Source organism: Aythya ferina (assembly GCF_964211825.1).
Source record: "Aythya ferina genome assembly, chromosome: 6".
Taxonomy (NCBI): Eukaryota; Metazoa; Chordata; class Aves; order Anseriformes; family Anatidae; genus Aythya; species Aythya ferina.
The window spans coordinates 18,267,109-18,290,452 of record NC_140303.1 but is presented as its reverse complement, the minus strand read 5'-3'; the positions used below and the strand labels follow the sequence as shown (position 1 = coordinate 18,290,452).

The following is a 23,344-nucleotide window of genomic DNA, read 5'->3' as shown; positions in this document are numbered from 1 at the left end:
TTTTGAATAGCATCAGATGTTTTGCCTTATGTGGAGGATGTTACAGTCATGGTACATGTTATTTTTATTTATGCATTGGAATTATAACACTTCACTGCATGTTCTGGTTACAAGATTCGCCTGCTCTCTTGGACTTTGGACAGGGCATTTTACCTTTCTATATCCATTGCTTTACCTAGAAAATAAGTAAATGATTGAGAAAAGAATGTACTGAAGAATGGGTATTTTTTTCAATCATTGCTAAATAACAAATGATGATTTACATTCAAAATAGTTGAGAAGCCAAATAAAAAGGTGATGACAGAACTCCCAGCTAGGTGACTGTCACTTGTCTCGGTGCTGGGGCCGGTCCTCTTTAATATCTTCATTGATGATCTGGACGAGGGCATCGAGTGCACCCTCGGTAAGTTTGCAGATGACACCAAGTTAGGTGCGTGTGTTGATCTGCTTGAGGGTAGGAAAGCTCTGCAGGAGGATCTGGATAGGCTGCACCGATGGGCTGAGGTCAACTGTATGAAGTTCAACAAGGCCAAGTGCCGGGTCCTGCACCTGGGGCGCAATAACCCCAAGCAGAGCTACAGGCTGGGAGAGGAATGGTTGGAGAGCTGCCAGGCAGAGAAGGACCTGGGAGTGATGGTGGATAGTCAGCTGAATATGAGCCAGCAGTGTGCTCAGGTGGCCAAGAAGGCCAACGGCATCCTGGCTTGCATCAGAAACAGTGTGACCAGCAGGGCTAGGGAGGTGATCGTCCCCATGTACTCAGCTCTGGTGAGGCCGCACCTTGAGTACTGTGTTCAGTTTTGGGCCCCTCACTACAAGAAGGACATTGAGGTGCTTGAGCGGGTTCAGAGAAGGGCGACGAAGCTGGTGAGGGGCCTGGAGAACAAGTCCTACGAGGAGCGGCTGAAGGAGCTGGGCTTGTTCAGCCTGGAGAAGAGGAGGCTCAGGGGCGACCTTATCGCTCTCTATAGGTACCTCAAGGGAGGCTGTAGCGAGGTGGGGGTTGGCCTGTTCTCCCACATGCCTGGTGACAGGACGAGGGGGAATGGGCTTAAGTTGCGCCAGGGGAGTTTTAGGTTAGATGTTAGGAAGAACTTCTTTACTGAAAGGGTTGTTAGGCATTGGAACAGGCTGCCCAGGGAAGTGGTGGAGTCACCATCCCTGGAAGTCTTCAAAAGACGTTTAGATGTAGAGCTTAGGGAAATGGTTTAGTGGGGACTGTTAGTGTTAGGTCAGAGGTTGGACTCGATGATCTTGAGGTCTCTTCCAACCTAGAAATTCTTTGATTCTGTGATTTGTGATGACCAAAATCTCAGTGCAGTGTCTGTTTAACGTGTTCCAGGAGGTATGTTTCTCTTTGTAAGTAATTAATGTATTTCCCACCCTGGGACCTCATGGCAAAGTAGCTTTGAAGTGAGCCAGTCACATCTGAATCAAGTGATGGTCCTAAACTGATGGTGGATTGTAGCAGTTCATGAGGGATTTAGCTGTAGTGGTGCAAACCGCAGCCTACAGGTCAATGATAATTGGATAAGAAGCAATTAGTATCTAGTGGCAAATTCTGTCACCCTGATTTTGGACGGGTAATGCTCTTCTGTTTGAATTGTCCAACTGAAATCACTGAAAATAATTCTAGGTTTTAGATGACTTCCTGTGGTATAGAGATGGTAAAACTGACTTCCTACAATGAATCAGACAGTTTGGTCTTTGTCAGGGAACAGTATCAGAACAAATGCACAATTAGTAGAATAATAATATTTCCCCACTCACGATCCCAACATCACAGTTTTTGAATGTTTGTCTTCTTAGATTTTCTTGTATTTTCTAGAAGTAGTGTAGAAATACTCTAAAACAGTGTGTGGCTTGCTTCTGTTCCCACTGAAGCCAATAGAAAAATTGCCAGTGACAGCTGGAAAAAAAGTGCATGAAAAATGCCTCAAAAGCATTGGTTTCATTTTGGTAAATTGAATTGGTTGGCCAAAAAATTAGATTTATAATTGTTTGCTTCAATCTTTGTTACAGAGAGAGTGGCGCCTCTTAACATCAGTTTCACTACATTTATTCGTTCTAACATGCTCTAAAAAAGATGTATTACCCAAATTTTAAGCCAGAATTGGAAGATAAGCTCTTAGCAATGTAGAGAAACAGAATCCAAACTTAATGTGCAAGAGCAATAACAAAAAGCTCAATGCTAGCTCTTGCTAGTTTATGTTAATATTTTTGTTGTGTTTACAGTGCTCATTTTCTCAAATATCTTGTGTTTTTTAAGTTTTAACCCTGAACTGTTCTTCTATCAGAAATTTCTACATATAAGTAATTGCAATTTTGTACTGAAGATCTTGCTGCTGTTAAATAGGGCGAGAAGCAGTTTGCTTCTTGTAGCGTGAAGGGTAAGATTTTGTTTTATATGTCCTTTTTGAGAGCCTGCTATTGACAAATTAGTATGCTTTAAGTAAGTTTTTGGAAAGCTTCAGGCTTGGGAAACACCACAGAACCACTGGGGAATTTGGCTCAGGTGTGACTGTTTTATTTGGTTTTAATATTATTCAAAAGAAAAAGCAGATACTTCACAGAATTGCCAACCTGGTGAGAACAGACTCAGTGAACTGTTCCTCCTGAGGAACCTCTTGGTGGCTTTGTGTTTGATTCTTACAACAGCACCTATGGTTCTGGAAAGCCTTAAAAAACTTGAAGTGCCAGATCACTGTCCTCCTGTGCCAATGCTAAACATAAATTTTTCCACATGAGTCAACTGAGTGAAGATCAGATGTTTTAAAAAGCACTTGGTTTTCATTTGCCCGAAGGCTGCTGTGCTAACAAGTTTTCAGTGATTTCATGGCTGGAAGTTACTGAAAATTTGTCCTTGCAGCTATTTCATAACTCGACTGTTTTGCACATCTTTGTGAACTGAGATTACTGAGATCAGTGTTCTGCTATTTCTAATTTTTGTAATTTGAGTCATTATTTGTAGGAAAATTTGCATAGGTCTTGAGACATTGTTGTCAGTTCATATCTTTGGCTGAAGTTCGCCAGATGCATTTGTAGAATATGAAAATGCTGTTAAGCTAGATCAGCAGTCCCTGGTATGCTAGGCTGGAAGGAAAAGCCTCTCAGAATGCAACTTCATTACGTTTTCTCTCTGAAGTTCTAAAACAACTGTGTTGTGCGGCTTTTTTCTTTCAAAAACAGCACTGCTGGTTAATGCCCTCCCAGATGCTGTTCATTTATTCCTTAGAAACAAATGTCAGCTTTCTCCTGCTCATTCCTATGATGAAAGAACAAGTTCAGTACTTCTTAGTGAGATGTATTTTCTCAGGAAAAGTTGATTTGACCTGGTGCTGGATGTTTAAAAAAAGTTAAGTATTTTTCTTGCTGTATACAATGTGTTATAAAAATGCAAGATTCACAGTGATGCCATCATGTATATCTTGTCTTTAACCAAATGCAAATGTCTTTAAACAGGAGTGGCAAAACAAGAAGAATTACAGTAGCTCTGGAGGTGTTTTTTTGCTTGTGGTGGGGTGTTTTTTGTTTTGTTTTGTTTAGGCTTTTGAGGCTTCAGAGTAGCTGAGCATAGTGCAGAAGATAGCTCAGACAGGAGGGAGGAATGCATAGCAAAGGGAAGGCCAGCTCAAAATTAGGGAGAGGTGGAGGAGGCGGATAATAGTTTCAACCAAAGGACATCATTCAGAGAACCGTTTTATCCAAGGCTAGTAGAAGAACAGACACAGAATCTATCAGCTGAAGCAAGTCTGAAGTTATCTGTTAAGGTCAGAGAACCGTAACTCTGTTCCTGAACTGTGGCAGTGTACTGATGACATACTCAAATGTGTAGTAGTGTTTATATTCAACGTAAATATCCTCTGTGCTGCTACATGTATCTAAGTTTCTGTTCTTGGATCAAAACTCAAGATTTGGGTGAAAAGGAGTCAGTGAGAGAAAAGTTGTAAAGAGGTAAGGCACACTGCAGGGGCTGAGTAAGCAGGAGAGAGAATGGCCTGAGTGGCTGTGGTAGCTTAGCCCTTGCCAGCAGCCAGGTGCCCACCCAGCCTCTTGGTGGCATGGGAAGAGAAGATAGGATGGGAAAGTACCTGGGGTGAGATAAAGGCAGGGAGATTGCATACCAATTACTGTTGCAGACAAAGCAGTCTCAACTTGGAGAAAATCAATTTAATTTATTGCTAAATAAAATAGATCTGGGTAGAGAGAAATTGAAGACCAAATTAAACCAATTTAAACCAATGCGTTTACAGGATGTGGCAGTGGGTGGTGGGTTAAGGTCAGTACAGAACAGTTTTCCCTGCCACTCCTTCCTCCTCATGCTTTTCCCCACCCTGGTGTGGGTTCCCCACAGGCTGCAGTTCCTGTATGAATATCCATCTCCTCTGGTGCAGCTACTAAGGAGTTTGTTGATAGTTTTATGGTATCATGCAAGATTGAGATATTGATCCCCAGTCATGGATTGTAAACTTTGCATGAGAATTGCTGTGAATTGCCCAAGCCTTTCCATGTTGTTTTTTTGTTTGTTTTTTTTTAATAACACAACATCACTTTTGTCTTCTGTGAGAATGCAGAGCAATGCATTTGTGTTTGTGTTGAGTAATGTTAGGAAAGGAAGTAAAAAATCAGAAGATCTGTTGGAATAAATAATGACTGTCAATAGATTTCTTTCCTGCAGAGCTATTTTGGAGCAAAGGTGTCTTCATTCACTCTTTCACATCTTTTTTTTTATTATTTTTTTTTATTTATTATTATTAAGGTGCAGTTCAGCTGAGTTTGAACTCTTTTTCGTCCGTCCGTAAACTGTGAAACAGAAGGATGCAGAAGACTATCCCTTGCTTTTTTGTACATGAATGATAAGAGCACAAGACCATTACTGCAAGTTTGCTGCAAAGATGAGTTCGGAGGAGAAGAGTATATCTCCTGCTCACAAAACATCCACTCCATCACATAGAAGTGCCTCCTCTTCGTCATCATCTCAGAGGGATAGGAGGCAGGTAAGGAAAAGATCTAAATGTTTGTAACATCTGGTGAAAGGATTCATTTATTCCTGTAGAGTGGCAGTTTGTTGTTGCTGGCTCCAAATTCTCTTCCTCACAGCACTGGATGTTATCACTACAGCCAAGAACCATTGCTTTTTTTTTTTTTTTTTTTTTTTTTTTTTCCCCCACTTCCCACAGGGTTTGGAAGAAAGATTCAGAAGAAACATGAGCACTAATTGTAGTACTGTAGCAGGAAGGATATAATCATGTGGACAAGTAGGAGATGAGCTCTAACATTTTTTGGGAAGTGGGTTCTTTGGCAGCATGAGCCTACAGTTGCTTCAAACTGTTTTTCCTCCTAAATGAATATCTCTTTTTGTTAATCTTACTACAGAGAAGTATTATATTTCCACAGCAAAATTCAATTCCATTTAAATGTTTCATTGTTAATCCTTTATGGAAGCATGTAACATTTTGAATACTTGGTTTACTACAAGTTTACACCAGTTGCCCCCACATCATGCAGTGCCGGTCTAATTATGTTAGACTTCCATTATCAAGAAGCTCTTGTTTATGTGGATGTATCACACCTTTTCTCCAGGATCCCCCTCAGACAAGGGCTCTATTATTTTTACTCAAAACAATCTACACATTCCTGTGTTTTTGTTTATTTGTTTTTTGAGAGCTGGCTGTATAGTCTGGCTCCAGCATCAGTGGGAGCCCTTCAGAAGCATCAGATCTACTATCAGATTTCAGATAAGTTGTTACAAATGCAATGTTTTATACTGAAAATCTGATTAGACCAAAAACATACTTTGAAGATTGTATCTATGGAATCCTTCAACACTAAATCAGCTTCTGAGCTAATTTAACAATTAAAAAAAAAAAAGAATTTTGTCCAAAAAGAATTGTTATATGTAAGAATCTTACAACTCTATAATTTTAGATAATGTGAAAATATTATTATTCATGCCATACTGACTTCTTTTCAGTTTGACAAGAAGAAGAGGCAGGAAAAGAACTTAAATTAGTGTTTATGCGGTATACATTTACTTGAATGGGAATAGCTTAGAAATGTTTTCCAGCAACTTGTATTCCAGCTGGGATGCTTTTTCCTCAGTTGCTAATAGTTTTTTTTCTTACCTGACTTGACTTGTAAAAATGTTGATGAAAACTATAACATTTATGGCTTTGAATGTAAATAGTCTCACCATAAGGTATGTAAAAAATGTTAAACAATCAAAAGAATTTTGATGTACGTTAAGTAACAGGCAAGAAATGTGCCTGGAATTTTTAAAATAATTTCTGTTGCCTTTCAATGAAGGCAGAAATGGTTTCCTCAGAGATAATAAATACTTCCCCTTTTCTGTTGTACAGAACTTGGGATAGCTGTACTCAGTTAAGTCTTAGCACCTAGTCTCCTCTTAATTTTTCAGTAGTTCTGTTTGAAATCCAGAGTTTTATTTGAAGTAGTGTCAGTGTATTTTATTAAACCCAAAGAAAATGAATGCAGGACTTGTGACTGAGCTGCTGAGCTCAGCTAAGAGCATATCCTCTGAATATTCTTTGTTATTATGTAGTTTGGTAGGATCATGCAAGAGAGAATGAAAAAAATTACCTTTTGGGAATATATTTTACCATAAATCTAGTGGCTACTGTATTTGTTACCATGGCAATGGGGTAGTGTAAGGTATAGCAGTCATTGTAATAAAATTGATGGTTAGCTTTAAGTCTGTATTTGGTCACTGAAACATGAAGCATAATTTTAAAATAATCCTGAAGAGGTTGATGATGTGATGGTGCATCTGGAGCTACCTTGGACCTAGTAATGTCTGATGATGCTTAGCAAGTATATTTAAGTGCGTAGATGTGGACTGGAAGGGCTACAGCAAGGCATTCAGTTTTTTTACCTTGGTGTCACAGGCAGACAAATACCCAGGAGAATGAACTACAGCAAGCAATACAGCATGAGATGCAATGGTACTATACCTAAGGAAGTAAACATATGAATGTTTTCTTTGTACATATTCTTAGATGCAGCAAATAATTTGGCTTCTTTGGGCCATCTGCTGTAATGTTTATATGTCTGATTTCTTTCCTCACTTATGGCACTATTTGTATATGTTTTGCTTTTTATAGGATTTCCCCAAAACATAGTGATAGTTGAGGTTGTGGAGGATTTTCTTTTGGGGGCTCTTGGTTTTTGCTGTGAGAAGGCTTGAAAATTCTGTCTTACTGTCTCCTTGAACTCTTCATATGAGCTGGGAGAAAAGCACCCTCCCTGAAGGGGTAATCTTTATGGATATGGGAAGTGATATGACTAGGTAAAGTGTCCATGTAGCTTTCATTGTCATACGTGAGGATAACACTTGATATTTCTAGATGGTTAATGACTGAAATCTTCTCATCATATAATTCTTGTCAAAGTCATACCAGCAATTATGGAACACTTTCCCAATAAATTACAGTGCAGGAGGCAGAATGACTATGATAAATCATCTCAGAGAGAGTGGAAAATGTTGTGCTGTATATAATGCTGGCATTTTAATGTAGCTTTCTTATTTGTGCAATATATATCACCTAAGAGAATTAGCAGTCAGCAGAAGCTTTGACATTGCCAATTTGCAGCCTCCATGACTAAAGTAATTGATAAATGAACAGAGTGTACTGGAGCCAGTAATAGACCAAAAAAAAATTGTTTCAGATTTTTATCATCGTAGGAACTTTAGCATCATTTGTTCTCACTGAAATCTTGGTTAATTAGGCTGATTGGACAGGCCCAGGCCTAACCCATGTTGTTAACCTCTGAGCTGAGCAGCTCTGCAGGACAGTTGTGCTGTGTTGATGGGAGTACTGCAGAGACAAGCAGCAGCAGCAGGTTTTCCTTCAGTGGAGCTGTTGCAGAACATAGAGCTCCTGTCATTTCAAGTGTCAGGACTACTGAAGCTCCTGAGCAAAACTGAGTCCCCTTACAAAACTGAATGTAAAAACTGCAATTATAACAACCTTTTTTATGGGCCATGCTGGAAGGGGAGGTTCTTGTTCTCCATTCCTTGTGAAACTCTGAAAAGGCTAGTCATACTGTTTCACTTAACAAATTGGAGGAAAACTAGTGCTGTTTTTAGAAAGTACAGTTGAATATCATAAATCATATGCTGTGCATTCAATCAGATGATTGTAAGCTCTTTATAAATATTCTATATTATAGTTATTGACTGACCATGCAAGTAATGCTGTGGACTGTAATATCTTATATATTCACTGCAATGCATAGGAAGTAACAATGTGCTGAGAAGGCGGAAAGAAGCATGTAGGTTATAGGGTTAATGTTGTGCAGTTTCGTAAATTGGGGCCTGACCCCAGGCTATTAAGCCTGCAGTCACAGAACAAAGAGGGAGTAATACAGGAGGAGAGTAATAATAATGAAATTGTGAACAAAGACAAGAGTTTGACTTTTCTGACCACTTGTAAAGGTTAGCTAATACATGATATAAAGTAGATTTAGCAGTGTCTGCTATTTTACATGTGAGGATTTCTCTTCTAATGTCTCAGTTTTCTTTTTGGTCCTTTAGGGAGGAGATATGATTATCTATTATCTCTTTACCTTTCTGTTTCTCTCTGTCAGATTGCTGTTTCAACAAAACCTTGTTTCTTTTTCCACACAGAAAACACAAAAGTAGAATAGCTTTTAGTCCTATTGCATTAAGTCTTGTATGGTCACCTTACTGCTGGCAGTGCTTTCATATTGCAAATGAATATTGTCTTTCAGCCATATGTGAAGACTGAAAGATAGAAGGGTCTTTGAAGGAAAAAGAGAATAGATTTCCTAGAGCAGCAATCGTCTGCTTTTTAGATTTTAATGTAATTTTTTTTTTTTTATCTTTCTGTAAGAGTAATAATGACTAATAGGAGAAGAGGTTGTACTCAAGGGATAGAGAAAGGGCTGAGTTTGGACTGAAGATGTTAACCTGGCTTTGAAATGAAGGAAGAGAGCGCGATTCCAAAGTCAAGACTTGCCTGGAGGTCTATGCTGGGAAATGTTAGCTTTTTGTAGCCACTGTATTTTAGTTGACAAAGTAGTCTCCTGAAAACAGTTTTTCCTAAGGCAAATATCCCCATTTTATAGGAATGAAGGCTTTAATGATGATGGAAGGATAGAGTCATTTGTGTGCAGCACCCTTAACCAAACCTTAGTTTATAGAGTAACTGGAAGACTATAAAAAAGCTATTGCAATAGGCGAATCTGGAGGTGAAATGTATACCAAGAAAAATGCATGTATACCAAGAAAAATGTATGTGGGGAAAAAAAGGACTAATAATTGTTATTTGGATATAGGAATACAGTATAAATCCAGGCATGTCACTGCTGGGCACTATGTTAAGCATGTAGTAAAAGTCAGTTGCTAGCATAAAATGCTGATTAGATGGGACAAAGGTAGATTAGAAGGAGAAAAGGAAATACAGAGGTGACTTGTTGTCTGTTTCATCAACTAATGAGAAAACATAATGGGAAGAGATGTACATGAAAGGAGAGTACCATAGACTCTATGTCAATTCCAGCTTCCTCTGTTTGGCTGATGTTGAGAAGAGTAAAAGGAAAGTTCTGAAGGGAAGACTCTTGGGAAAGAAAAATGCCATCAAGGTTTTGGAGGGAAGGTTTCTATTATGTCTAGATGTGGTTTTCATGGAAAGGAACCTTAGTAGAAACCCAGAACTAGTTTCACTGAGCTGCAGTGTAGCTGATGCTGTCATGTACTTAACTGGCTCCTGAATGTTCTGCTAAGGAGAAAGGAGGAGGGAGCCAGAATATGGAAATTAAAGTTAAAATGTTGAAGCAGTTCTTTTTGTAGCCCCTTGGTGTAGGTGTGGAAGAAGAGCGAGCTTGCCAGTTGTAGATGTACAATTGGATAAAGAGCTGTTGTGACAGAAGTTTGCAATGGTTCATGTATCATGTAATTTAGCTGAAGGCCACTGTAATCAAGATGATACTTATGAATCACCTATCCGAAACAGATTCTGTGAGTCACTGGTATGTGATTTTATATATATATATGTATATATATGTATATATAACGTTTCTTTTAAGTATATTTATTTTTAATGGAGATTTCAGCTACTAGCAATTTTTCTTGGTATGTTAGAGTGGTAGGGTGAGGCGCATCATGTACACCGGTCCATCTTGGTTGTTGGAGACTTGTCATTTGAAAAAGTCTCTCTCTTTTCATTGCCCTGTTGCATTTAGCATTTTTGGTACTTTTTCTGAGGCACTTGAAGTAATTGGACACTAGAGCTGGTGGAAGGACAGGAAAGTTAGTGAAAGGAGTGTTCATATTTGTGTAATTTATTTTTTTGTCTTTAGTATGTTGATGAGTTACTTCAAACTCAACTTTCTTCTTATGACCAGTTATGATCACAGGCACATTATCAAGGACATTTTTGAGGCTCTGTTATAGATTTCTGCCTCATAAACGATGACAGTATAGTTGATGGGCCTTTTTACTGTGCCTGCGTATCTGTTCAGTGTGCCTCAGAAAATGTTGCTCATACAAGGCTGCAACACAGTATAACATAATATATTCCATGAGGAAGTCTGAGGGCATATATATTCCTTCTTTATTCTTTAATTGAGTAGAAACCTATAGAAACCTATACTCTTGCTCACTGCTGACAACCTGGTATGACATCTGTGAAAAAATTCCTGATGGAAATTTCATATGCTCTTATCTCTTTGTTACTTTAAAAGTCATGAAAGAAAGGCAAGTATGGATGGTTGTCCAGTAGTTAATACACGGACATGAGAACAGGGAGCTTTATTCCCAGCCTTGCACTGTAACAAAGTGTAGACTTTTATGAGCCTTTTTACTTCTCAATGGTTTTTGAGAATTATTTCAATAATAATTGCTAATCTCTTTGAGAGCTTCAAACTAGAGATGCTGCTAAATGCCAAGTACTGTTGTTGCAGTGATGTAATTCTCTTTTGCCCTCTCTTTCCTAATTAACTCTCTTCAGATAATACAGATGAAGCAGCATTAGAGCAGGAAGTGTTAAATAAATACTTTAAATGGCAGTAGCCCACTGGAGCAAGCAAATCTTCTGAGGGAGCCAAAGAATGAAGTGGCAAAATTGGTAACAAAAACACGCAATTATTCATTAAGTCAGCTAACTACTGCTACTCTACAAGTCTTGATAATCCTCTGCATTTAATACAGTCTGAAAATGTTCATTATGTTCAGAAGGTAGTGGCTTTTATTTCAGTGTCTGAGAAAATGCCCAAAATGATGAATAGAGTAATTTCAGGAAGCTATAGGACATCTCTGAATGTTCAATGCCATAGCACTTGTCTTAAAGGAAGTCATAACTCTCAGGCCTGCTAGATTTCTTGTTTATCATTTCAGTGATTAAAAGTGAACTTAATCCACAAGTAAGTGTCTATGAGTGTTATAATCAGATCTTCCGAAGAAAGTATGAACTTCCAGAGTGAAGCTCTTTGGACTGTGAGTGTGAGACAAGAATAGGAACTTGTGTAAATAAGACTCGGAGTGAACTGAGGCAAATGGACCCTGGAGGTTAGGCAAGCATCCCCCAGAACATATGCTGATGGGTGCAGTGAAAGCATGAGGAAACTTGGCTTCAGCACTGGGCGTCCCAAGGGCAAGGACTGCTAGCACAGATTGGCAGCACCACATACCCAGAAATCCTCACCTTGTGCCTTTATTTCTGCCTAGAATTTGCAGGACAGATTTATGGCAGCCAGAAGATGTGTGTTCATGTTCACGTGCACTGGGTAGGCCCTCTCCAGTCAGCAGATATTTGGATCACGAGTGCTCCTGCACTAGGTAATACCTGTAGAGATTTGTAGACAAGATCTCCCAGAGTATAATCCTGGCAATTAATAGTGGAGAGATGATGCCCGTTTCTAAGAAAGATTTTGTGTTAAAGCCGCTGAAGAAATAAAAGGGGCTGGAGCAGTGAAGGAAAGACAGCCTCGGCTGGTCTAGAAGGCACTCTGGCACAGTGTGGGAAGCAGGCTGAGCAGCAGAATGGGTCTGATCCGTGACAGCGATAGTGTGCATGCAGTGCTGTCCCACGGGGCTGTGTGCATGTCTGAGCCTTGCAAATGTGGCAGTCGGAGTTATCTTAGCTCTAGGAATGCTTCAGACACTACAAGGGGGACGCTGAGGTTCACAGGTCTGCTATGAAGAGAGATTTCCCTTTTTTAAACTGTCATTTCAATTAGAAATGGTCTATGTAGCTATCTTCTGTTACAAAACCCAGGAAATTGCTCACATAAAAGCTTAATTACCCATGCAAATTAAGATAGATAATTTAAAGTGGTATTTTTAGAACACGGTCACTCCTGCTTTCCCCCTGTTCCATTTTTTCCCCTCTGCCATGCATTCACCTATATGGGAATGTCTTCTTTTTGAGAACATAATTTAAAAGGTTGGCTTGGACTTCAATACATGAATAAGAAATTTTTAAAAAGTCATACGATTCCAGTGTCTTAAGACACGAATTGAGATTACTGTAATATGCACTCATTTTCTAACTCAGTCCCAAATGGGCTTTTGAGGATTGATGTGTGCATGTACACTCATACAGGAATTCTGAGGAGGGAAGTGCAACACTTTTGAAGTGACTTATGGTTTCTTGGAAAGAAAAGGAGGCATGATTTTTTTCATTTCCTCAGTGGACGGCAAAGACACAAAAATGGAAAGAAGATGGGAGCAATGGCAGGCATGATATGAAGGCTTCCGTTTTGAAGACATTTGTGCAAGACAGGGAGGATCCATGTTGAAGGCATACAAATGTATTGAGCAGAATAAATGTGTGCCTTAGAGAGGTGTCAGAACAGGAAGTAGCTTTACTGTTTTTACTAAATACTTTTTTACTAAATACTGGCATTGAAAATAAAGCTGTTAAATTGAAACTTTATTTTTTTTTCTCAGTAGAAAAAGATTTTAGATAAAATTAAAAAAAAATCAAATATCCTGTTTCATTTCTTTTCTTTCTTTATATATATATATATATATATATTTTTTTTTTCCCCGTAACACCTCATATTATTCTGCTGTGTATATGAAAGTTTAGATTATATTGAAAGAGTCTAAGCAGGTAGCTTACAGTAGGATGTGAAAGAACCCCAGGAAGAAAGGGCTTTCTTTTTCTGAACCTACACACAATTTTAGGTGAGTGTCCAACTTCGTCCTTTAATTTGTGTTAACTTAAATTTGATTGTAATCATTTATCAGAATGAAACTGCTTATATTTTCTAAAGAAGGCCATTTACCATGTCTAGAATGCTTGTATTAGTTAACAAATTAACAGAGCAAGGAAATTTTCTTGTATGCATGTGATTTATTTTCCTTCATTTTCTTTTACTATATTAGCATTAGTAAAAAGAATTGCCTGGAACTATTTAGAAAAATCTCAACCCTTTGAATTGTGATTCTTCAACACTCATAATATCACTTTGTATCATCAGCAAACATTTAAATACTCTCAGTCAGATATTGGCAGTTTATCTGTTTGCTCTGTTTTGAGATAAGCCTGTCAAAATCTAAAATGAGAAAGAATAAAGTTGCCATTAAAGACTTAGGCTGCAACTTGGTAGTCATCCCAAGCTCACCGTCACTCCAGCTGATTGCAGTTACAATGATAGCTTTTCTCTGCTTTGTCCAGTTCTGTTAGTGCTTCCCTCCAAGAATCTCTTCAGAGGAGCGGGAGCTTACTTCTTTTCAGTTTGTGAAAAAAAATCTTTTAAAAGCAAAGGATTCTTTGTTTCCAGCAGCTAAAAGCATACTGCCTGTAACACACTGCCTGCAATGCAAAACTGGAGTTCCAGAAAGGGCTAATAGAGAGCTCCTGTGCAAACAAATCCTTGACATTTCTGTAATACAAGAAGTGTTTATTTTCTACCTCATGGGAAAGAAGTGGATACCTGCATACCTGTGTATTATTAATATGGTGCAGAACTGCTGCTTAGATATATCTGTCTTTCAGTAAAAAGGTTACAAAGAGACAATGTTTAAGGATGAACTGCTCTTAAGCACATTTCTATACAAGATGAGTATGTGTTACAAAGTGAAAAAAAGATGAACTACATGTGCTATTCATGAAGTATTAAGTTCCTTTGTTTGTTAGTTGATAGCTCAGATTGTTGGAAGACAGGTATGGTGCAGGGTTGATAGGAGAGACTGAGGATAAAAATAGGACTGTCATTGTCACATACAAAATAAAAAGCATGCTAGAAGAAAGAAAGGAGAAATACAGTGATGGAGACGTGGTTACTTTGTTTTGTACTCACCCTTCTCTTACAGTGATATTCAGGACTCTGTCTTTATTCCAACATCAGCAGAAGGAAAGCCAGAGAAAACTGAGATGTAGCCTAAGATAAAACCAAATTCAAGGTTATTCCATTTGGAAATAATATTGCAGATGAAAACATGTATTGCAGTGTTATTTAAAAGATATCAAAATTGCATTTACATCTGTATCTAACCTTTTTCTACTGCTGTTTTTCAGATAAGTGAAGAATGCTACGTTTTTAGATGACAATGTTATTAAGCATTGCACTTCATATGAGGCAGGATTCAAATACAGAACACATATCTGTACAGGGGTAGCTAGGTTGTGAAAAGAATTCCAGTGAATAGCAGACGAAGATGCACTAACCAGTACTTTGAATTAAAAATAAAACTCAAACAAACAAAAAAACAACCCAACAACAACAAACAGAGAAAAACTATGTTTTGCATTGCTCTCTTAGTGTCTGTATGCATGCTCTGGTTATGAGTGCTGTGAGCAAGGAGAGTGACCCACCAATCCATTTTCATTAATTGATAGCCACATTATGCATATTTTTAACTAAAGGGAGTCTGAATCTGATGTGAGCAATAAATTCCTCACCAGATTGTCTATTTTTTGAAAAATCAATAAATTATAAATCAAATAAGAGAGAATTCATTCCATTAAGTATAATTAATTCCATTAAGTAATTAAGAAGCAAAGCAGAAAGGGAGGCTTGAGTGCCGGACTTGACATTCACTGGATTTCATGTCTTTACTTACCCAATGTTGCTATTCTTTCCTTGCCTTCCCTTTGAAAACACACCTGAATATCTTTTCTCTACAGGGGAAGTCATATTCAGTTAAAAAACATTAGAGTCTTCAGCCTCTATGGCCTGATGGAGACCAGATGCTCTATGCCAGCATTTATTCTGGTGGACGAGGTGGATGGGTCTCTGAACTCTTCACTGAGAAACAAAATTGGCATGTAGAGCCAGTTATGTAGAGCCAAGTTATCTAGAAAGATATCTTTATACTGTAAAATACATTTTTCATTCTTGCCCTCCAGAAAAGGTGAGAATATGAAACATCATCACATCATTATACTGTCCATCGACTTTCTTCTCCATCACATGTGTTTGGGAAGCAACATGAAATAAACACAGGAAAGAATCAGCACTTGTGTTCACCATGTGTAGGGTTCCTAGGGACACTTTGGAGCTGATTTGTGGTCTTGTCTGTAACATATGTTGTGAATAATCTCAAAGTTGAAGGAAGGGTCACAGTTAGGACTAAGATTTAGCAGTGGGATTTTGAAACAATTTCAGTCAAACTCATAGTTCTGTTGAATTAATTTCCAAGAACTGCTGGCATTTTCTACCAGGACAGAAATAGCACACAGGTAATCCTGAAGCATGCAGGAAATCTGGAACTGAGCAATGAAATAGTCCGCCTGTGCTCTTGGGATGGGATGAGGGAGTGTTCCAGGCTGGCCAATATGCCTGGATTCATGGATTAGTCAGTTCTGATAAACAACACCCAGAAGCTGTATTGATCTGCCTCTTTCTTCCCATAAGTTTTTTTAAAGTGCTTCTTTCACTGACTTAAGTGCTTGTTTTACTGACTTTTTCTTGTTAAAACCAAAAAAGTTGATAATAACTTTTAGATTGAAATAATTCTTCTTTCTGTGGTGCTAAATAGGTAAAGAAACTTCTGCATTATAAAAATAGCAGCTTTTCAAAATGTCAAATAATTGTGTAATTTCTAGCAGTAATTTTGCAGTAATATAACATACATTAATGGAAAACATTTTGCACCAAATAATATGTCTTAATATTATGCTAGAGACGTCATAAATTTAAAGGAATTATTTTGTGTCAATGTAATAGTGGTTATGACAGAAAAGAATTGGAAAGGAGATTTTTACAGAAAATGAGATAACGCTTCTTGAAGTAAGGCATGTAAAGAAGGCAGTTTTATTTTAAAAGTGTTCATTTTCTGATTTCCAGACAAATAGTTGAAAAAGTCAGCATTCATTAAAGTGCTGTTAGCTAATAATGTGTTTCTCAACTGAAGTGGAACTGTAATAACAGAGAGCTGATTAAAAAAAATAAAATAACACAACACACACAAAAACCTAGCCTTAGAATCATGTGGTTGAAAATGTCACTGGAAATCTGGCAAGCCAGGGGCTGCTGGGTTGCTCTACTCTAAATATTTTACAAAATGAAATTGCAGTTATGTAACAACAAACTGCATTGGCTGCTATACACGAGACCTTCAGAACATCTGTGTTGGGCAGTGCTCCATTTCGAGATGGAGGGGCTCCTGCCTGCCAAACAGAACTGGCAAGAAAGTTGGGAATCATCCTGACTGTGATAATCAAAAGGCATGTTAATCTTCCTTGGAAGAATGGATGAAGGTTTTACTGCATATTGTTCAAATCTGATGCTATGTGTGGAAATGTAGCATTTCATGTGTTCAGTGAGAAAAAATTACCATAGTTTTTCATTAGTAACCATGTGGTGCTCAGCTCAAACAAGTGTATTAAGTTATTCAACATGTAGGAACTTGTGCTAAATAAACATAACTCTTATCTGTCTGGTAGTGGACATTGGGCTAAATAATGAAGTTGGCCTTTCTTTGATAAAGCAGAAAGACTTCAAAGCACAGATGACAAAGCTCCTGCTTGTTGGCCCTGGGGAATGTGGCAGATACAATAACACTGCCGCTTTTCCTTATTCTTCACTGTAAAATTAAATAAAAAGTAACTGAAAAAAATACCAATTATTGTTGCAAAGTGGCAGGGAGGCTTGTTAATCTTCATTGACAGCAGAGTCAGTCCCCATGTTTTCCTATTCATTCACAGTTGCAAACTGAAAGAGAACAAGAAAGGTCTACGAGTCTCTCTGCAGCAAGATACAGCCTGTGTTATATATGCATTTATGTGAATAGCTGTGCTTATTATAATTTGCTTTGATTATGATCCTTATGTACTTAGTTGTCTGTATAAACAATAGTTTTGTGTTTATATGTATTTTTATATTCCCTGCTTATTTCTGCTCTCACTTGTACCTGTGTAATCTCTTCTTCTGTGAACGTAAAGAAGCTTAATTGTGAACAAAAATGTAATTGTTGTTAGAGTTGAAAAAAAAATTTGCCCTTTTAAGAGAACTGTAATTGCAATAGTTTGTCATTGTGCTACATGTGCTGGAAATGAAGCAGTTTTTTATCATTTCACAGAGGTGCTATTGATGTGCTGTGGTATAATACTAAATATTAGTATGAGATGTAGCAGAATTTTCACCAGAGAACAAAATGCAAACCCAAGCAGGCAGGATGAGGTTATTTTTTCCCAACCTACAGCAAGAATGCTTTTTCTTTTACAAAATATGAATAAAACTTTTCTGGAAAATGGGAAGAAGTCTTTTATTTTTTGTTAGTTTGTTTTTAAAGGAATGTTTTTTCAAGGCTGGTTTTGAGATTATACACTTCACATTTGTACCAGTCTTTAAAGAATCAAAATTTTGAAGTAGTCATATTTAGAAAAACAGCTGTAGTGGTTGGAGGTTGTTTTACCTTGTAAATGTTCACCAACAAGCCTGTCAGCACAGACCCGTTAAATGAACTTGTGAACACTTGTAATCTGTTGCAAGCACTCAAGTAATGAGTTACTTCACCTCACTTCAGCAGAAAGCCAAGATATGATTACGAATATGTTCGGGGCAGTAAGAACTTATGTGTAATGGTTTGTTTTGGAAGTGAATGTGTGGTGGTGCCCACTGCATGATATGTATGGTCAGTGTCTTATAGCTCAACAGAAAATGTGCTTGATCTGGTTGGGAGCACTTTGAGTCTCCATAGGCAAGAACTGCACTACCTGCCTTTCCGGCTTTTATTTTATTTTATTAGTTCCCAATCATTTCTAGATTGAACAGATCAGTTAATTTTAGAACCAATGATAAGAAATGAAAGAGGGGAAGGAAAGGGATATCTGTTGCCCTGGAAAACAAACTGTGCAGTTTCGTTATGCATGGGTAGTACTTTATATATGTTTTGAGCCATGATGCTGATAGAAAGTTTTATATTTTATTATAATACTTTGAATTATATTCTATAAAGGGTATAAAGATCAGTCACTCATTACTGAGTATGTATTTAAAAAAATGCCATTGAATGATAAGTGGTCATCTTTAATAACTTTTTTTTTTTTTTTAGAGCATACATATTTTGGAGCGGAAGGCTTCTTCGGGGAGCACAGACCCTTCTTTTAGCAAGCAGTTCCTTGAAACTGACCCTATCTCTCTATCCAAGGTAAGCAAAATCATAGGCTGTGGTCTAGGTGGTGTTTCCTTCTGTGGTTACAACCTAATTTGACTAAGAGCTTTGGGATATTGGTTTTTATGATTCTGTTATTTAATACATTATGTGCCTGCCCTGGAACTTCCTGTTTGCCAGCTGAGGTCTCAGAGGTCAGTAATCCTTAGCAGATGCTGTATTAGCAAAATTAAGGATTTGGATAGTAGTGTTTTTTTCCCCCCATGAATAGCTCCCAGGACCAAGTTTTATAGTATCACAATATGGAGCTAGCAGGGTCTTTGAAAAATGTTCAGTACAATCCTCTAAAGGCAGAGCATATCATATCTAAGTCCCAAAGAACTGTTAATCAATAATGATATTAATGTAAAAAAATATAGGCCAGTCCTCCTAATGGCATTTCTTGTGGGTAGTTTCTTAAAAAAAGAAATCTGTTGCTGATAGAACTGTAGAGGTGACACCACCGGTTTCTGAAAGATGCAGTGTTAAGTGCTTTGCAGTCAATGTCCTCCTGGCTGAATTCCTGAGTTTTGGAATAGCTGATTCCAGATAAGTCTAATGATTCATAAAGAAGACTTAATTTTAAGATACTTCAAATAAAAAAAGTAATATTGCTGCTGAAAATGTGTGGTTGCTGTTATGGAATACTTGTCAGGAAAGAAAAAATATAATGTATAAGTTCTGAAACAGTATTGGGAAAACAAATCCCACATGAAAGATTGTGTTCCATTGGGCAAAATGAAATGTTTTGTTCTGTTTTGTTTGGAAAAAAAAAAAAAAAAAAAAAAAAAGAAAGACAAGAAGCTTTGTATACAAAAAGACAAGGTTCAGAAAAAAAAAAATGTTTGGTAGTGGCTTCCTTATTGCCAGAACCTGGGGCATAAGCAGAACATGATTCTGTAAGTTACATGTGTGTTTCCTGGCCCTACTGCTCTGTGCAGAGCTGTTTTGCATATGTATTAAATAGCATAAGTCCTGAAGTAGTAGAGGTGTGCTTTGGATGAGCCAACATCAGATGGAGGCCCTTCAAGCACATCACCGTCACCTTGTTTTTCCTTTGCTTCTTGCTGTTCTTGCAGCAGAAGGGTCCATGGCATAATGTCCCTTTTACTGGGCACATTCAGACCAAACCTGGACTGCGGTGAGCCACAGTTAAGGTTGTCAGGGTGGCTTTATAGCAGCTTCTGGCACTGGTGCAGCAGAAGGCAGGTATCTGTATTGCACTGAATAATGGCTCATTTTGTCCCCCTGTATCTGGCCTTTGGTTTAAATGAATAGCTGTATGAGATTGTGTGATTTCTGGTTGAGAAGTAATCAATACTGATGTTATCTAGTAGATAAAAGACTTATGCCTGCAGCTGATCTTCTAAAGGAGAAATCAATATGGTGAGGAGTCAGTTGGCAGAGTAGTGGAGAGAGATCCTCTGCTTGCCCCAGGGGACTCATAGTTTAATTTCCTCCCTCAAGAGCCACGTGCTTCTTCATAGGGAAAAAATAATGCATATGTGCTTCCCTCTACAGTAATGGAAATAGAATGTCCAAGCAAAACACAGTGAAATCAAAAAGATGGTTCTTGAGCACAGTGTTTACAAGCACCATGATAGTTCCAGTTTGCAGTTATGCAGGGAAAGTTAAACTTTTTATTGAAATTTGCATATGTATTGTTTGGAATAGAGCTTTTCATCCTTGTCAGATTAGCAGCTCCTTAATGAGGTTTGTAAATGTACAGCTTGTTGTTACTTTTAAAATCGTATTTCCACAATAGTAATGCTCATGTTATCAGTGCTGTGTAACTTGGAAAGTTAGGAAAGGCTGACAGTGCTTGTCTTCGGACAGGTTTGTGGAAAATAGAGGAAAACTTTTCTCTTCTTTAAAAGTTTGATGCAGGATGACCTCATTCCTCTCCCAATAACTTTTGATAATATCACTGGGAGTTGTGGCAGTTGAGAAAATGCCAATTTACAGCTATCTAGTATTCTTATAATTTTGTTGATTGCAATAGTAGCAAGAGAATGTGAATAAAGGCATGGCTCTTTTTTCTCTTTAAAAACTTTGTTCTTTATCTGTTCATTATGGTATATCACAAGTCAGGCTCAAGTCATACAAGTCTTCATACATAATGTGGTGTGTGCAAGGAGTAAGTGTTGTGTGCAAGGAACGTGCTTTAATTGGCTCTCAGAAAGGCGTACAGCTGGTTGTGTCTGAAACGATACAGTTCATATTCTTTTCTCTAGGGGGAAAATTAGCTAGCTTCCCTATGCTTTTCTCTTAATGCAGTGAAAAGGAATGACAGGAAAATTTTTAAAAGATTAATTTCCTTTTACAGATTCCTGAAGGTGCAATTAGCCTCTGAAACTCTGTGTCATAAAATGTAATTGAAGACAAGAGCTAGGCTATGTTCAGAGCAACAACAAACCAACCTCTGCTGCTTGTTTGTCTGATTTTAAAGAAAAATCAGAGTATCTAGAATCAATGTAGATTGTACTTTAAAGATCAGAAAAGTTACACATTTTTATGATCAGGGAATACCACAAAGTGCAGACTACATATAGTCAGTAGTAAGATTTCTTCCTCATCTCATCTCATCTTATTTCACAATCCCATTATTTTTTTGAGAAGGAATACTCTAAGTAAAGGTAGATTTTTAGCATACAGCTTTTGCCTGTGCTCCACTTGTAACATCTGTCCAATCCTTTTAGTTCTTACAATGCAGAGATACTCTTTGTCTTGCACTGGAGAATTTGTCCTACATATAAATGCAGTTTTATATTATGTGTACACACAGTTATTAATCAATGTGTCTTCATACTTTTTCACCAGGAACCTGACAGCTGGGAAATCATAGAGGGTCTGAAAATTGGCCAAACCAATGTCCAGAAGCCAGACAAACATGAAGGCTTCATGCTGAAAAAGAGAAAATGGCCCTTAAAAGGTTGGCACAAGGTAAAGGTCTCATAAAACAGTCAAATGATTATTACTTCATTTTGTGAGTTGGGATGTTTTGTCTAGGGGAAATAGAATGGCTGTCAAATAAATGCCCAGGATTTCAATGTATGACTTTTTCTTCAGATTGTGTAAAGAATTAGTTTGCACACAGCTTGTGGCTTCAGCATTGCAGACCGTGCTGCCTAATGATATATTTAAACACTGAAAGAACATAAAAGGAGAGCTTATTTAAAAACAAAACACTAAAAGCAAACAAGCAAAAAACAATTAATCGAATACATAAGAACTTATGGGATAACCCACTGCTTCCACTCTTTTAAAATACATTATGTTAATATGTTGTTTCTTAGACAAATATCTGTTTTAGGAGCTTAACAAGAGAACAAGGGGAATCTAACTTTCACAGTTCTGTAACGGAGTTTACTACTGGTGATCTGGTTTTTGTGCTGACTTTAGAGTAGTTACCAATGAAAATACCAGTTACCAATAAATAATTTTTACTGTAGTAAGAGCTTCACAGTTCAGCATCCCCCTTCATTCTGCCTTACATTTCATTTAGGGATTAATGCTGAACTTACGGTTCAAAACTGTGGACTTGTTAATAAGGTTTTTCCTTTTCAACTACTGCTTTGATATCCTGCAGTTTCTGTTATAATACTTTGTGCTGAGAGCATAATGAGTTCGAGAGACAGTACTTTTAGCATGTGCTGTGCTAGTAACCTGCTAGCAAAGCTGTACCATCATCTGTTTACTGAATGCTTTATGTCATATTCTGATGGTTCACAATGTGCTTTAGTAGCATATCAGGTATAATGTGTACAATTTACAGATTAGCTCACCATTTTCTGAAGTGCAGTATGCTTTGAAGCTTTGAAATGGAATATAAGCAAAGGTCACTGGTGTGTGGAACCTTTTTTTTTTTTTTTTTTTACCCAGTAAAAAACAAACAAACAAAACAATGCTGTTTTTTTGACATCTTATTCAAAAAGTTATGTCTCCAGCAAAGCACTGTTTTCTCAATGTGTGTGAGATATTGGTACCATCTGTTGTGCAACTGACATAATTTCCAGAAGCATCTTCAGGAGATATTTTCTGCCATACAAGTACTGACCTTCCTCATATTGTCAACTTAATAGGATCCCATCAGGAAAACATTGTCATTCCCTTCCATGTCAGATGGCTTACAGAGCCAATTTGGGAAGAAAACCAGGAAGAAAATAAAGAAAAACACTTAACTCTTTCAGCCTATGGTGTCTTCCTTGTCAACATTAATGAATTGACTGAAAAACGAACAAAAAAAAACAAACAAGCTTCATTTTTGAGGTTTCTTAAGTTAAACCTAGAATATACTGCTGGAAACAGAGAATCTACTTTTTCTTCCTTAGAAGATCACTGTCATCATAGAACAAGAATTAAAAAATGTCACTACCATATTTATATTCTTTCTAACTCATAAACACTCTTAATTGTTACAGGGTAATCATTTTCTCTAGCGGATAAATAATTGTACATAGTTTAAATTTCATCTGCTCATGAATAAAGTAAGGTGTTTTTTCTTTTTTTTTCACTTTCAGAGATTTTTTGTCCTTGATAATGGACTGTTAAAATATTCAAAGTCACCAATTGATGTAAGTAAAGTTGCATACTATTTTAAAATTTGTGTTCAAATTCAACCTGCCAGAGTGATTAAACCTCATTCTCATACTAGGCATACTTATGACATCACACCCATGCAAGTTGTTGATGGATTCAGAGAGAGAGCTATATAAAGTGTGTGAGGTTTTGGTTGAGTTATATCCCCCCAGTTTCTGG

At 37.5% G+C, this 23,344-nt stretch overlaps 1 protein-coding gene across 4 annotated transcripts in view; it reads left to right on the top strand.

Moving 5' to 3' along the window:
- Positions 1-23,344, top strand: part of OSBPL6 (oxysterol binding protein like 6) — a 99,282-nt gene that overhangs the window by 38,315 nt on the left and 37,623 nt on the right. For all 4 annotated transcript variants that reach the window (XM_084524848.1, XM_084524847.1, XM_084524846.1 and 1 more), the window contains exons 2-5: positions 4,760-4,997; positions 18,488-18,583; positions 21,407-21,529; positions 23,107-23,160. In XM_084524848.1, the coding sequence (XP_084380974.1) occupies positions 4,854-4,997; positions 18,488-18,583; positions 21,407-21,529; positions 23,107-23,160 (417 nt within the window). In that variant the 5' untranslated portion in view covers positions 4,760-4,853. The remainder of the gene's footprint in view (positions 1-4,759; positions 4,998-18,487; positions 18,584-21,406; positions 21,530-23,106; positions 23,161-23,344) is intronic.